This window comes from Talpa europaea (genome assembly GCF_964194135.1).
Source record: "Talpa europaea genome assembly, chromosome: 4".
In the NCBI taxonomy this organism is placed as follows: Eukaryota; Metazoa; Chordata; class Mammalia; order Eulipotyphla; family Talpidae; genus Talpa; species Talpa europaea.
The window spans coordinates 114,416,291-114,433,039 of record NC_140070.1 but is presented as its reverse complement, the minus strand read 5'-3'; the positions used below and the strand labels follow the sequence as shown (position 1 = coordinate 114,433,039).

Here is a 16,749-nt window from a genome sequence, read left to right as displayed (position 1 = left end):
GTCCTGTTTGGCTTACCTAGTAATGTAAAACTATCATACTGGACATTCATGGACAATGCTGCTGCTAATTGTTGCTTCACTTACATTGTAACCCTGAAAAAAAAGACTGTCTCCTAAGACTATACACCCTGAGATCTGTGCCACCATAGATATGGTGGAATAAAAATTAAAAGGGGGGATTGCAACAGGGTGGTCCCCAGGAAAGGGGGAGGTTCCAGATTTCCTGTCCCCACCCAAGGGAGGGTGGAGCTGAGCAGAGAGAGTGAGCTGCAGAGGAGACTGAGGAAGGAAGGCAGCAGGATGGAGAGTCTGAAAGAGACTTGCAGGAGGCACATGGAGCTGAGAGAAACATGAAGCAACTGCACTTGCCTTTTGGCCATGGACTGGGTGACACAGATGTGGGTGAGAGACCTGTGGGGAAGTGACAATGGCAGTGTTTGTCTTGCTTTTGATTTTGCTCTTTTCCCTCCAGACTTGTCTGGTTGTTTCTGATCCTTTTCTGTGGGTCCCACAGGAAGATGCTTTAGACCTGTGGCAGGCTTTGGGGCTTTACCAGCCAACAAGACTTTGGGAGGCTTCTTGGCAGTGTTAATACCCATTCCTTTCGTTGACCAGTGTGTGGGGTGTGTCCTGGTTAGGGTGAAACTAGTATTAAGCCCTGTGTTGTAGTGAAACCCATGACAACCAGCACCTCTAAGGGAAGGAGGCCTTCAGCAGGACAGCAGCATCATTTCAGAACCACGTCTGTAGATACTGGTGCTCCAGCCACCTTCCAGTCTTGATCGCTCAACAGTGGTCATAGCTTTTAATCTATTTATGAATTTGTTACCATGGAGCCCCAGAGAAAGAAGCGTAGTTGGTATGCCATTTACTTTCATTTTGACCCAATAGGTCTTTGTTTAAAGAAAAGAACCCAAATAAGGCTAAAAAGAACAAATTCTAGTCAGATACCTAAAGTGCCTAGTACTTTCTGTGGTGCCTCATGTTCCTCACTGAGGCGTTTAACATGAACAGTGACACTGGCATCAGGCAGGAAGTAGGAACACACTTGTCACCACTGGCACCAAGGCCCCAGGCCCCAAGTCTCAGACAAGTCTGAGTGTGGCTGAGGACATCAGTTGGAGGGAGGTGCAAGGGGACCAGGGAGGGTGTGAGAATCCTGCATATTCTTTCTTTTTTTTTTTTTTTTAAGATTTATTTATTTATTTATACAAGCACTGGGTGCAGTCAGAAGCACAGGAGGGTGAGAGAATTCACCACAGCAGGGAACAGAACAGACAGACTGACGAAATAAACTGCTGAGGGGAGCAGAGGGTGTGGCAGGAGAGGTCTGCCTGCCATGTGGGACCCTTGCCAGGGGCTGGGAATCGAACCGGTGCTGCAGAGGCTGCAGGCAACTTCGCAGCCCAGCACGAAACTGCTGCGCCACCAGGCGAGGCCCGAGAATCCTGCATATTCTGATTCAGGCGGATCCCTGGACACAGCAGAATCCAATCACAACCAACCATAGCCTTGACGTCAGTGTTTATTAGGATTTCCTAGGAAAAGATTAGGAAACAAATTTGTTTACATGTACACATTAATAGAGATTAGGGACCTAAGGTTAGAAAATTTGGCAAATCTTCTCCCAAGTACTGACTCAGGGAAATCTACATTTGTTATTCAAGGAGATAAAATGGGACATCATGTTTCAAATACTGATCACAGGTTCTGATTGTGATTGTAAAACACCTCTGTTTGGCCTTACAGAGCATTATATAACGCCTCCTCTCTGCAGTTCCCTCCACTGCCACCTCGTGGGATCTGCTCCCCACAGAATGGGTCTGCTCCTGCCCCTGGTGCTCTGCGCCCTGGCTGTGGGCTCTGGGGCTACATCTCCACCCCAGCAAGTCTTCAACCCATCGCCTTTACTCTCCCGTGGCTGCAATGACTCAGATGTGCTGTCATTTGCTAATTTTGCCCTGGGGGACATCAACAGGGACCGCAAGGATGGCTACGTGCTGAGCCTCAACCGAGTGAGCGATGTCCGTGAACACAGACAGGCAAGTGATGGTCCCGTACCCGGGCAGGTGCTCGCTGGGCTGGCCAGGGCTGGAGACCAGGGACACATGTTGCCAGTGCGTTCCAAATTGGAAGCTGCTGAGCAGCTCTGCTCTCCTCTGCCAGGGTGTCTGCAATGCTCTCACTGTCACTAGAGACAAAGCTAATCGCTACCCTTGTCTAGTATTGCAGATGTGATGAGAAGTTTTGACAGGCATCTTAGCCTTGACTGTGCTATAAAACAGAGACTTTTGGGGCCAGTCCATAGGAGTTGCTGCTCATGTTTGTTTCTCCACCCCTGCCTACAGGATGGACCAGCAGCTCTGTACTATCTCACCCTGGACGTGGTAGACACTGACTGCCATGTGCTCAGCAGGAAGTCATGGAAGGACTGTAATGTGAGACCACTGTTGGAATCAGTAAGTGCTTGTGTCCAGGGACTCCAGGGGAGAAAAGAGGTGTCCTCTAGCTTTGGGGTAAAGATTGTTCAGGGTGCACCATCTTTCAAATGCCAGTCAATATCATCTCCTGGACATGGTGTCTTGTGCTCATTCTAGTTCTATAACCAGAACAGTGTTTAACTCATGTTCTGAGGGGTTTCTGAGAATCCACTTGGAATTGTGAAACCCAGAATTGGAAAGTTGCCTAATTTATTTTCTACCTCCAGGACTCTCCTGTAGATGCTAAGCCAGTGTTTAACTTGTGAAATAAAGGTCTGAGGTGAAGTCCTCTGTTGTGGGTGTAAGGAAAACTGTATAAATGATGATGGGATAGCATTTAGTTTTTGTTGCTTGATTTTATTTTAATGAGCATTGGTGTTGATTTGTTGCTGAGAGAGGGAAGCAGGATAGAATTCTCAGATATTTCATGGGAGAACTGACTAGAATGGCAAGTAAAGGGCTTCAGAGTTGAGTCTTTAAAAGATGACCACTGAAGAGTCTTGAAAATCACAGAATAAGTGTTTTTACTTTATACTTAATCATTCAGTGGTTTTTCTCCACGGTTTAATAAGAATTTTATAACTTGAATGCAAGATCGTATTAGTAAACTGTTTAAGATATCTTTCCTAATCATTTAATCACACTATCCAAGCTGACTTTTGAAAAGCAAATAATCTATTTACCTGCTGAAAATTTAATACTTTAAAAGGAGGTACTAGCTGTGTACTAGACTTAAAAGTGTGTGCTGATTCCAACATGACAGAAGTTTGTTTCCTGCTCATGTAAAGTTCAAAATAGAAATGTCTGAACAAGAAGGGGTTTTCTCCAAGAGTGATTAGGGGTCTTTCTGCTTTGTGGCTATGACTCTGCCACCTCCTAGTCCAGGCTTCTGGGGTCACCAGCACATCTGCCTCAGCTCTGGCAAGAGAACCAGCAGCAGGACAGATGGCTCAGGGGAGGTCTTCATGAGCCGGACCTGGCAGTGATTACAGTCACTTCCGCTCACCTTCCTGCGTTACAACACAGTTGTGCCCAGTCGCACGGGACCAGGAAGGAGTGTGGGGGATGAGGTCTGGCTGTGCCCTGGAAGTAGGTTAAACTGCTTGATAATCAGCTGGTGGTTTCCCACAGTCAAAGCCACCAGAATAGTCCTTCAGCTTTTCAGAACTTAAAAATAAAATGTTCAGTTTGGGTTTTTTTTTTTTTTTAAAGTCTTAGATTTTCTTCCATGTCATAAAATGCATGTGTTTGTTCCAGGTTTATGGTCAATGCAAAGCATTATTTTATATGCACAAGACAGCAAGAATCCTCTATACACTTTCTTATAACTGTACTCTTCGCCCAGGTAAGACATTCATTTGATTTTGCTCATTTTATTAAATAAAATAAGGGCAAATAGCATTTAAATAGGGCAATGCCCACATATATAGAATTTTTCCTTTCCTTACTATCTATTCATTCATTCCAAGACCATGTTCCTGCTATATCCAGTACTGGCACTTCCCACAATCACCCACAGTAATTACTCAGCATTGGGTATGAAATCCTAACTCTTTGGTCTGTTACAAATGTCATAATTTCTACATCTGGTGCTCAGGTGCCCTTTCTCACCATGTCTGAAAATATGGTGGCTATCTCTGTGAATGCACCACTCTGCACTCCACGCAGCTGGATGCCCCCCTCTTTTCTGAACACACCTTACACTTTCCAGCCTGGGCTTCTTGCTCATTTGGCTCCCTCTGCTGAGGATGCCACCCTGATAGCCTCTGTCTTGAACTCATAGCCATTCTGGGAGCACGTTGATGCAGCTACTTCTTCCACAATGTTCTCTGTTCAAGAAATGACTAGTGCTGTCCTCTCTACATCCCAGTAAAACCTTAATCAGCCCACTCCAGGAGCTCACATCATGCGTTGATTTACTTGCATTTTCTTCTTTATATAATGAAAAATTATCAATTCTTCCTCACTGTCACATGTTAGAAGTCCATAATTAATCTTTAAACTCACTTAAATGTATCAATGTTCTGGAATGAGGATAAGGCTCATGATTTTTGATATATGTACTGTCAATCATTCTGGGGCTTGCTTGGGGAAGCAGCATCCAAGGCCCAGGAAATAGGATATGACCAATTGTCAAGCTATTATGTGCATGGCTCTCCCCTGCTAGATCATGTTCAAGTGCAGATTCTGATTCTCTGTCTGGGGTGCTGACTTGAGTGTCTGTATTTGAAACAAGCTTCAGGTGATAACAATGTGGCTGGTTATTTGGAGGGACAAGGCAACAGAGCAAACATTTTATTTGCCACAGTTTAAGCTTCCTAGTTGTGAACATATGAGTCTCCTAAAAATAAATTAGAGAACAATTACTAAGAGTCAGAACATATAGCCACCGAAGGTATGAGAATGGAGGAAGTGACCCCTGGCGATGATTCCAGTTGACAAAACCAATGTGTTTGTGCTGCTAAAAACAAGTTAGAGTAAATTCCTTAGCCAACTGGCATACAGGGATTGCCAGCCCCATTTCCACCTAATCAGAAATTCTAACTGTACCATTAGTGTAATTATACTATCCAATATCATGGTGATTTAACCATTATTTTTCTGGTTCACTTGCACTTTCTACCGAAGAAGGTATGCACCCACCTTCTGTTAGTTCATTCAGTCACTCATTCATTCAATGAGCATTTGGTAAACAAGGAACATATTATATTTGGTGTTAGGCACCAAATTGTGAGTAAGACATGACAGTACTAAAATCCCAAGCTTTTAAGATATTCAGTCTCACTTAGAGGTGATGCTTTTAGAAGATGTTTAGCTAGTTGAGAAAAAAATGTTCATATCAATATAAATACATATAGCATGTGTTTTTGAATAAAATTCCTAGAGTAAATAAATATATGTGAAGTAAGAAAATATTAGTTTCTTAATTATAAAAGTAACACATGCATATACTAGAAAATTCATTTTTTATCCAGACAGCTTTCTATCCAGAAAATATCTTTTCTTTTTTTTTTTTTAAAAAAAGATTTATTTATTTATATATACAAGAACTGGGGTAGAGGCCAGAGGTGTGGTGGGGGGGGGGGTCAGGGGAGGGGTGAGTGGATTCACCAGAGACAGAGTGGGGAGCAGAACAGGCAGACTGACTGAAAAACACTGCTGAGGAGAGCAGCGGGCGAAGCAGGAGAGGTCTGCTGTGCCATGTGTGTTGCTACCTGGCTGACCAGGGATTGAACTCGTGCTGCAGAGGCTACAGATAGCTTCATAATGCTGTGCGTAACCCCTTGTGCCACCAGGGAGGCCACGGAAAATACCTTTTCTATTGCATCTTTGCTGAAATTTAGTATTATCTTTTTTTTTTCAGTCTTTGCCTCTGTTGTGTTTATATGGTTAGCAGGATTAAAAATCATTAAGGAGCTTTGTTTTAAAAGTGCTTTCTTTGGCATCAACAGTTTCTAGTGGAAGCATTCGTCGAATGTGCCCTGACTGCCCAGTGCCTGGTGGTTCTGTCTCCCGTGACTTCTCAGATCCCAAGGTCTTGGAAGCTGCCACTGAATCTCTTGCAAAATACAACAGTGAGAGCACTTCGAAGCAGTATTCTCTGGTCAAAGTCACCAAGGCTTCTAGCCAGGTGAGACTGAAAGCCCTTGGTGGTTACACCAACAGTGAGTCTCCCGCATGTAGCCATGGAGCCAGAGCTGAGAGGAGGCTGTCAGGGGTGCCTTTTGATAAGCAGCCTCTTGGGTTCTTGTCTTGGAATACCTGATGCCCGCACAATTATGTTTCAGTGTCTGAGCTAATCACATGATTTCCACAAGTGTGTGACTCCTTTATTTCATTGGTCTTAAGGCAGGGAGGGAAATGTGAAACCTAGTGTCTGGGTTTCTCTACTTGGGGTCACTGTTTATTGCTACATTTCAGATCTGAGTGACCAAGGGCCATTCAACAAGTCAGCTTCTGGTCATGTTAGGGTTGGGAGTGGATGCTGAGGGAAATGGAGGCTCAATTGTATTTGCATTGTATTGCGATCTATCAAAGTGGGGAAAATTAATCTAAAAATAAATTTACCTGAGGAAAAATAAGGTCACCCAAGTGAAGGCTGCTGCAGGAGGCCTTGTTGCTCCAGCCAGAGAGGATACTGACAAGCAGCAAAGAGAAAGGGCCTCACACCGTGGGGCTGAAGATCTGGCATCCCTTTGCTTTTTGTTCTTGGTCATAGAGAGAAAAATTTATCAGAAAGTATTTTAGGCAATAAATTATATGTATCAGCATACTGTAAGTAAATAGCACGAAAAATTGTTTGTTTAGAAATTAGTTGTTGGGCAGTTTGGCCCACTTGACAATGGGAGATGGTTTGTTGAACATGCCTGACAAGCATTACAATACAATAATTATAGTGGGTCCTTCTTTTGCCTTCCCTTGAAGTTTCTTGGGAAAGTTTTTAAATGAAGCTATTTGAGTTAGGAGTTTCTAAATAAAAAAAGTTCTGATAGCTGAGTAGCAGCCAGCTCCTGCTGCGAAGGCCATGAGAATAAGAAAAGTCCTTTCTTTGCTTAGGCTTTAGCTGATAGGGATGTACTGGCGGCTCTCAATTGTCTTAGGTTATTGTTTAGCTGAAACAATGAATTTTAGTGTAAGACTTAGTTTTTTTATTAACCTTGAAGGTTGCCTTCTTGCTGAGAGCACGGAAAAAGAGATGCACTAGTTGTTTCTGCTTTGTTTCTATGCACTTGATAATGTAATCTCAATGCTTGCAAAAAATGTATAAATAAAGAACCTGCTGAGCCTTTAGGCAGAAGATACTAGCACCTCACCAAGTGTCAGTGTCTCCTCATTCTACCTCATCTCCTTCCCCTCAGCCCTGTCGTTTTCGCTGACGCCTCTCATCCTTTCAGGAACCCCTGACAGGACATTTTGCCGGAGGCTGGTCCCCGGCAGAAGACTTTTAGAGCCCATTCATTCCTGAGAAGGGGAGGGAGGTGTGGTGGTTATTTTCTACATATCAGGATCCTGTTACATGCTTTGATAATGGTGGGGTTACAGGGACACTGGGATACCCCCGCTAACCCAACTTGGGCGTGTATGGTTCTGTAAAAATCATGCTGCCAATCAACATTTCCCCATGTGGAAAGTCTGATTTTTATTTCTCAACTATTGTCTCATTCAGTGGGTGGCTGGACATTTATACTCTGTGGAATATTTAATCAAAGAGGCACCTTGTACCAAATCCCAGGACAGCAGCTGCACGCATCAGTCTCCTGACTCAGAGGTGAGTATCTCTGAATTTCTTCAGAATTTAAGATTTGTGTTCACACGTGAGAAATATTTAGCAGGCTTATTTGTTAGTATAAATTACACATGAGGTTTTATAAGGCATGAGATGCTTTTGTTCACCTCAGGAAACAACGGGCTAGTTGGAGATTGTGCTGGCCCACACACATTAATAAGGTTTTATTCGCTTGTAAGGAGAATTTTCATCAACAATGTGATGCCTCTGAAAAAGAATGATCTTAGGAGACTCAAAAATATAGATGAATCTTCTCAGTGGTGTTAATGGTTCTGATTTTATGTAAAAAAAAGTCCAGTTACATTTGTAATACTGCTTGTGAAATAGAGGCTCAGTTGTAGTTGAATTATGTTGATATTATCAAAGTGAGGAAAATTAACCTAAAAAACAAATCTACATGAGGAAAAACAGCTCTTTCCACAGTTTTCAGAGGTACTTAATTTCTCTCAATGATATTTTGTAGTTTTCAGCCTACAGAGCTTTGTGAACCTAAATAGTTTATTCTCTCAGGTAGTAATGTGATGGAACGATTTCCTTAGTTTCATGTGGATTGTTCATTGCAAGTGTATAGAAATAAAACTTATTTTTTAGATTTATCTTCTATGCTATAAGTTTGATGAGATCATCTAATCATTTTCTGGTAGATTCCTTGTGGTTTTTTATATACAAGATTATGCCATCTACAAATTGGTGTTTTACTTCTTCCTTTCCAATCTGCACACCTTTTAATTCTTTTCCTTGATTTATTTTCCTGAGTAGAACTTACAGTACAATGTTGACTAGAAATGGGGGTAGTAGACATCCTTATGTTAGTCCAGATTTTAGGGAGGAAGCATTCAATATTTCATCATTTAATAAAAAGATTACTGTAGGTTTTCCATGCCCTTTATCAGAGTTGCAAGTTCTTTTCTATGCCTAGTTTGTTAAATGCTTTTATCAAGAAACATTGTTGGAGTATGTAAATGCTTTTCCTAGTTGATGAGATAATTGTGTGAATTTTTTCATCTTTAATATATGAGTATTACATATTACAATATTGTTTTTCATGTGTTAAAACAATATTGCACTTCAGAGATAAATCCCAGTTGGTCATGGTGTATAATCCTTTCAAAATGTTGCTGAATTCACTTTACTAGTGTTTTTTTCTTTTTTTTTTTTTTCTTGTGGGACCCTTGCTGGTGGCCGGGGAATGAACCGGCTCTGCAGAGGCTCGCAGCCCAGCACTCAACCACTGTGCCACCAGGGGAGGCCCTTTACTAGTATTTTTGTTTTAAGAATATTCAAATATATGCATTAGAGGTATTGGTCTTTTTAGTTTTTGATGTGGTCTCTGCCTGATTTTTCATGAGTTTAATATTCACCTTTAGAATGACTTAGACAATTTTTTCACCCTTATATTTTATTCTTGAGACTCTGAATTGGTGTGTTCATTCTTTTGAGACTCTGATTGGTGTGTTTATTCTTCTTTAAATGTTTGTTAGAATTCATCAGAGAAGTCATCTGCGCCGGGACTTTTCTTTATGGAAATTTTCTTTACATGAAAAAAAAAAAAACTACTCATTTTTTATAGTTCTGTTCATATTATCTACTGTTCTTCAATTTTTGTAGCATTTCTCCTCCTTGGAATATATTTAAGTTATCTAATTTGCCACCATTGTAAGGACCATGGGTTGTTCTTATATTATTCCCTTAGAATCCTTTTTATTTCTGAAAAATTGGTAGTAATGTTTCATTTTTCATTCCAGTTTTAGCAATTTGAGTAATTTTATCTTCATCAGTCTAGCTAATGTTTAGCCAATTTTATTATCTTTACAAAACCCCTTACTTTTAGTTTTGTCTATTCTTTTTTATTGTCTGGTTCATTTATTTCTTCCTTATTATTTATTACTGCCTTCTTTTTCTTGCTTTTGGCTTAATTTTTTCTTTTTCTAGCTTAATAAAGGAGAGATTTAGGTTACAGATGGCTAGTTTTCTTTTTTAACATAAGCATTATACAGGCAGAAATTTTTCTTTTCAGTAATGCTTAGATCCACCTCAGAAGTTGTGAATGTTTGACTCAAAGTATTTTCTAATTTCCTTTGTGATTTCTTCTCTCACCAATTGGTTCTTTTGGGTCATGTTTTTTCATTTACACATATTTATGAAATTCTAATTTCTTTCTGTTATTCATTTCTATTACTATTCCATTGTGGTTGGAGAACATACTTAGCATGACCTCAAATCTCTTGACTTTATTAAAGCTTGTTTTATGTTATACTTTAGTAAAAGGTGCATCTTGGAGAATATCCCATGTACACTGAGGAAGAATATATTCTACTGTTACTTTAGTTGGTTTATAGTGTTATTCACACTTCTATTTCCTTCTTGAGGTTCTGCATACTTATTCTAGTCTCTATCAAACTGGATATTCCAATTATTTTTGTAGATATGCCTACATGTCTCTTGAATGTTCTCAGTTTTTGCTTTGTTGTTAGCTGCATATGTATTTAAAACTGTTACATCTTCCTAATAAACTGATACTGTTACTATTATAAAACATATTTCTATTTCTAGTTACAAGTTTTGTCTTAAAGTCAGTTTTACCTGATACTTGCATAACCATTCCAACTTTCATTTTTTTATGATGATTTATTCATTTAAGCATACAAGAACTGGGGTACAGGCCAGATGTGTTGGGGGTGAGAGGATTCACCAGAGACAGAGTAGGGGACAGAACAGGTGGATTGACTGAAATACACTGAAGGGAGTTGCCGGCGAGTCAGGAGAGGTCTGTGCCATGTGGGTGGCTCCCTGGCCAGGATCGAACTCCTGCTGCAGTGGCTATGAATAGCTTCATAGGTTGTGACTTAATCCCTCATGCCACCAGGGAGGCCCATTCCAGCTTTCTTTTGATTCCTGTTGCATGTATATTCTTTCCATCTTTTTTTAAATTTCAACCTATGTGTGTGGGTTTGAATCTAAAATGTACTCTCAAAAAACCTTTGAAATCAGTCCATTGAATATTCTCAATTTGTTCAAGAAATAATTAGGGAAATTTCTTCACTCTCCTCTGTGTGACCTTTCTCATTTGCCAGTAACATCTTGAGCAGATTCCATCACTTTCTAGTCATTTTTAGAAGAAAATTTCACTTAGGTAACTAAGATTAACTTTCATATATGAAAAAAGTTTTCTTCAGTCAATTCTGAATCAAACGTTTATTTCTAATTCAATCAAAAAATTTTCCCTCTGTAGCTCAAGGTGGATGTAGAACTTAAGGTCTGCTGTAAAGAAGTGGTCAAGATCTGTTTCACTCTTGCTTTCTCTCTTCCATTTTTGCTTAACTTTGCTCTTCCAAGTTCTAAGAAGATTAGAGACAAGAATACAATGTCTTTCACATAACAAACTTGCATTTACAATTTTCTCTTGTTCTACATAGGCTCTCTATGAAATGCGCTCTTGCTGGTTCTCTTAAGTGTTACAGGTGTTGGTTCATCCAGAGATTCAAACTATCTTAGCAGGATGATGTATTCTATAGCTGACTCCTTTGAACCACCTCTGTGTTAACTATTTATTCCCCCTATTTAGTCTCTGAAAGATCACCCACTGGTAGTTACTAGCAAAATAGCTGTACCATGATATTTGCTTTTCCCATGAAACCCTTGTATATGTCTACTATCGCAAAGGTAGAAATAGCCTTCCTTGTGCTGTTCACTCCACTTACACACTAAGGTAGACTATTTAACCATGTTCCTGATCTCAAAAAGTTCTGAGAGAGAAACATACTAATTTCCATAGCGTATGTGTCCCCAAACTCTATAGTTCATATATTTAGTACAACAGCTAAGTCTATGAATTTTGGTAACTCAGTAAATCCTAGACAGAATCGGAGTGGCCAGGTTGTACTTACTGTGGTATCTGATTCTCTCCAGAACGTTCTCTTAGAGCCCTTCCCTTATGTGACTTGGTTATGAACAGGAGAAGGGAAGGGCTTATGTCCCATTCGCTAGGAACTTCCTACTTTAATGGAGTTTCAAGCCTGAAAAATTTCTAACCTGCTCATTGTATGACCTGGAGATAGGCAATAGAGAATCATTGCGACAATCTGTTTAAACATAATGTGGTGAATTCTAGATCATTGTTCTTCAGTGCTCTTGAAGTCAAGAGGCAGAACTACACAGATTTTCTCCTACACACACACACACACTAAATTCTAATAATCAGAGTTTGTTTGCCAGAAACACTTAGTTTCTTGTCATTGATCAACTTAGTATACTTTATGTGATTATTTGCTAAGGATCATTTTGCAGGAGTTAACAGATAGCCTGCCTATTGCATGCAGGTACATAAAAATGTTGATTGGTTGTGTGTCCGCATGAGCAAAAATCAAACTGTTTTTCATTTAAAATAATAGATAATCATAATATGCTTCACTGTATTTTTCCTTTCCTTAGGCTGTTGGCCTTTGCAAAGGTTCTCTGTTAGAAAATGGCAACGTAAAGTCTGTCTCTGTGACATGTGACTTCTTTAAATCACAGGTACTTTTCAATATATTTGTCTTGCTGAGAAGAAATGCAACTATACATATGTAAATTATATATAAATATGTATTATATTTGTGTTTAGCTGTGCCTACCTCACCTTACCTTTCACCTCCCTAAAATCCATGATCACCACTTTACTCATAGTGCTTTAAAGCCATACCCACAAGGTAGCTAGTAAAAGATCTGTTTCTAAAACATTGTTTTAGAAACAATGCTGTCTGCAGAATAAATAAGACTCCTTTAGAAAGAGGGACCTACTAGCTGGGATGACTCAGGCCTCTGCAGCATTATTAAATTCAGTTTCCTAAACCCTTATGCATACCTGTCGGGTTAATTGTTTCCAAAAGGCATTCAATCAATTCCACAATAATTACTTAGCACATACTTGGAGTAAGTATAGTGTAGTAAGGGGATGGTTGAGATGAGCCACCTGGGCTCCAGTCCTCCCATTTGTGAGTTGTGTGATCATGGGCAAGTTTGCCACTGTGAGCCAGGGGTTCCGCTATAGAACGAGATCGCAACAGCTCTCTCATTCAGATCCTGTAATAAACAAATGTGAGGACCTGAGTGGAGGGGACTGTACTTAACTTCTAAACGAAACTAAATTAAGCCATTAATTAGAGGTGGCTGTTGCTACCGCTGCTGGGAACAGGGGGACCGCTCATTGGGGACTGAACAAGTCATTTGACCTTCCTGGCCCATTGTCAGCTCTGAGTTTGCATGACTTGCTATCAAGCTTCTACAGGTCTTGGTTCCCCTGGCCCTTACTGGTCTTACTTTTTAATCCTTTATCCAAAGACTCATCCCTACAGCTGGTCTCTCTTTAAAACATTCCATCAGGAAGGCACAGACAGCTTAGCCTGGTAATAGGTATGGCAAGGATTTCAAATGGGGGGCAATCTCTTATTTGAAAGTGTTCTTATTTCAGACTTCTGCTCCTGGTGGTGAAAACTCTGCTGTTAACCTGGGTCCTGCGCAACTGCCCAAGGTGGAAGACTCCCAGCAGAAAAAGTCAGCTCCCACTGATGCACCAGCCACAGCAGTGCCAAAAGGATCTGTCCAATACCTCCCGGACCTAGGTGATGAGAAGCCCCAAGGGTCCCAGGAAAGTGTTCCTGTGGAGGCCTTCCCTGTGCATCTGGATCTAACCAGGAATCCCCAGGGAGAACCTGTGGATATCTCCTTCCTCTTCATGGGGCCTGAGAAGGAGACAGTGCTGGTGCTACCTTTCCCCTCCAAAGAACAACGCTCTGCTGAGTGCCCAGGACCAGCCCAGGAGGACAACCCTTTTCTTCTTCCTCCACAAGAACCACATAAAATCCTCTATAGTCATGTGGTGGCCAAAGGAGAAGGGATTGTGTGGGAAAGGGTGAAGGGGTCAATTCAAATGTAGAAAGTTGCCAATAAATACCTCTTTGGCTCTTCTTGGTCTCAGCATGTTGACTGGACATAGAAATAATGAAGTCAATTGTCCACTTGTGCACTGGGCCTCCGGCCTCCTAAACCTCCAAGGCCTCGGGCCGTGGCTAGATGTCTGTCTTGTCTTTCTCTCACTGATATTTTCACCCTTTCATCTATGGATATGCTTGACTCTTTCTATGACGGCAATTCATCTGTGATGAATCTTTCCCTAATACCACCTCATTCAAGGAACAGAGACCCAGCAGAGGGCTGCACTCTCTCTGCATCCCTTTCACTTCCAAGTTCATTAACTGAGCATTCCCTGTACCATTTCCAACCTCTGCCACTTTTCCTCTGCTTGGAAATCTGTGGCTTTCAAAGTTGGGGCAACTCATATTTGAGTAGAAGAGAAGTGCATCTGAACTGTGTTAACCACCTGGGAATAACAGCCACAACAGCTTTTATCATTTAGTTTCTCTGAGGACACGTATTAAAGGACCCATCATGACATTCAATCATAGCCTCTCCTCAGTTACAAATCTGTAGGACAGATTCTCCCTCAGTTAGCATGTGCACACACACACACACACACACACACACACACTTCCCTATGTAAAAGATATTGATATTTTGATGAAGACTTTCCAAGAGTAATCATTGTCTTCCATCCTGGCTGCTATTATCAAAAAGATGCCCATGGGCCGTGGCATCATTAGCTTGAGAGCAGTAGGCAATAGTCACTCTTACTTCCTTCATATAGATGGAGAAATGATTTTGCGGGGAGTCAGATTTCGTAGTGTCTCAGACCCCCTTTTGGAGTCTGGCAGAGTCACAATTGCATTTCTGTAGTTCAACTAAAGTCACCTCAGAGAAGCCTGTGCGCCAAGTGAAGGGACTGGCAAGGGTTGGGAGGCAGCTGATGAAGAGCAGCAGCAGGAACATTTACCAGCCTAGGCCTCCCAAGGCAGGAGGAGGCATGGCCTCACCCAAGCCAGGGAGCTGGCCTGTGGACAGGGACCCCTAGTGGAGAGGTGCAGCCATTGCCAGAACCTGGTTGAAGCAGAAGCAGGCAATGAACACCCTGACCTGTCCCTCCTTCCCTCTGATCTCTTTGGCCATTGGCTCTTTAACCCAATAGTAAACTTGCCAGCAGGGGAGCCTTCCAAACTACAGAGAGACATTTCACTGAACTTTATTCTTTACTTAGCAGTATCACTTTTCACAATCAAATTCATAACTTTCAGTTCCCTCGACAAGAGATAACTTATACTACCCCTATCACAACTCAGTCACTATACTTTGGTTCATAATCACACTGGTATAATAAAATTACTCTGGAGAACTGACCTCCTTATTTGCCAGACCACTGACCCTGTGATTTGTCATCTTACACTGTTCAATCTCTGCCATATTTGGAGCTATTGTCTACAACCTCTTTGGTGATCTTTCTTTCTATCTCCTCCACCCATCCCTAAATATTAGCGCCCCTGGGTTTCTGGTTTGACGTTTCTCACTTAATAGCTTCTGCCTGGCCAGCTTATCCACTAACAACTTCAATTCAACAGGTCTTATTCCATAAAATTTCTTCCTTCTGCCATAATTTTAATCTTCCCTCTCCAGTCCTATCTCAGCATATAAACTTAGACAAATATCTTCCATGTGTTGCTTTCTCTAGTTCAGTTAAGCTTTTAAATACAGACTACTACGCCAGCTTGCTTCCATTTCCTAAATTGCCATTCATTTACTGCAATTCAGCTTCACCCTTGCCACAGCACTGCGGCCAGCAAGAGGCAGCAGGGAACTCCTTCCTGATGAATCCAATGTACACTTGATTAACCCCAATTTGTTTTAGATCTTAGTAGCATCAGACCCTCTGAGCACCTTTTCCTTTTAAAACTCAATCCTTCCCTGTCCATGGACACTGGTTTCTTACATGCAGCTTTTCAATCTCATACTTTTTTTCTCTTTTAGTTTGTCTTCCTCCGTCCCTTAAATATTACCTTTTCCAGAATTCCACCTTGAATCTCATTTTATTACTTCTCCTGCCTTCCTACTGTGAGCTCATCCATAGCCATTGTCTCAGCCTCCTGCGTACTAATGCTCCTACTCATCCCACTAAATCTTCGAACCCCTGTATCCACGCACGACCATAAATCTCCACTCAGAGATCCTTCAGGTCCTCATTTTAACAGTCGCAGACTCAGTTCTCCATCTCCCTCTCCTGACCTGCTCCACACTTGTGATGGAAGCACCGCTTCTTGGCCCAGGCACGTAGCCTGAACCTCTGGGGTCATTCAATGCTAAAACAAAAGTTGCTGAGATATTGCCCATTATGTGCTACAAGCCAAGTGTCCCCCGTATCAAGAGGAGATCTCATGATAAAGCGCCTGACCCTGTGCTCCTCATTAGCTTACCCTCTTTGTCACAGAACCGTCACCTGCAGCCCCTGGTGTCTTATGCACGTGCCAGTGGAGCAAACGATGTTCTGATTGTTGCTTGGAGTGAATTGAAAAGCAGGCACTCACGAAAAGCCTCTCAGGGCTTGGATTTGTTGGTGTTTAGATGGCTGGGTACAATTCCCCCGGGTCTTCTGGCTCCCACTTCAAGACCTTTCACATGTGGTCCCTCAGCCTTACCCCATTTCCTCATGAAACTCACCCTGTCCACTCTTCCAAGCTGGTCTGGGAAGTCACATCCTCCAAGAAAGCTTTGCTTGTTCTTATTGCCCTTTCTGTACCCAGGTCTGGGCTAGGGCCTCGCCCCGGATTTACTTTTGTGGTTCAGGTGATCACATCCCTCTGAGCAGGTAGACACTTTTTGCTTCTTTATCCCCAGTATCTGCATGGTGCTAGGAGTGGTGATTCTATTTGCTAGAAAGGGACAATTGAAAGGGTGGGATTCTTTCTCCCAAAGTCCTAATATATCCATCTACTGAGCAGCCCAGAAATCCAAGTATCAAGGATCTCTCTGCCCTTTCAAGAGAAGGTGTAGAGGCAGGAATGGACATGGAGCAGGTTTCTAATCCACCAGACAGGGTAAAGGAGGAGTCCTGGAGGCCTC

At 41.7% G+C, this 16,749-nt stretch overlaps 1 protein-coding gene across 1 annotated transcript; it reads left to right on the top strand.

The window, feature by feature from the left end:
- Positions 1-1,814: 1,814 nt before the first annotated feature.
- Positions 1,815-13,681, top strand: LOC311170333 (fetuin-B-like; the record flags this gene model as incomplete). The annotated part of the gene is made up of 7 exons (XM_084232709.1): positions 1,815-2,042; positions 2,349-2,459; positions 3,738-3,825; positions 5,933-6,111; positions 7,648-7,749; positions 12,199-12,282; positions 13,217-13,681. The coding sequence occupies exons 1-7, from the start codon at positions 1,818-1,820 to the stop codon at positions 13,679-13,681; spliced, it is 1,254 nt and encodes a 417-aa protein (XP_084088835.1). The 5' UTR covers positions 1,815-1,817.
- Between the last annotated feature and the right edge of the window lie 3,068 nt (positions 13,682-16,749).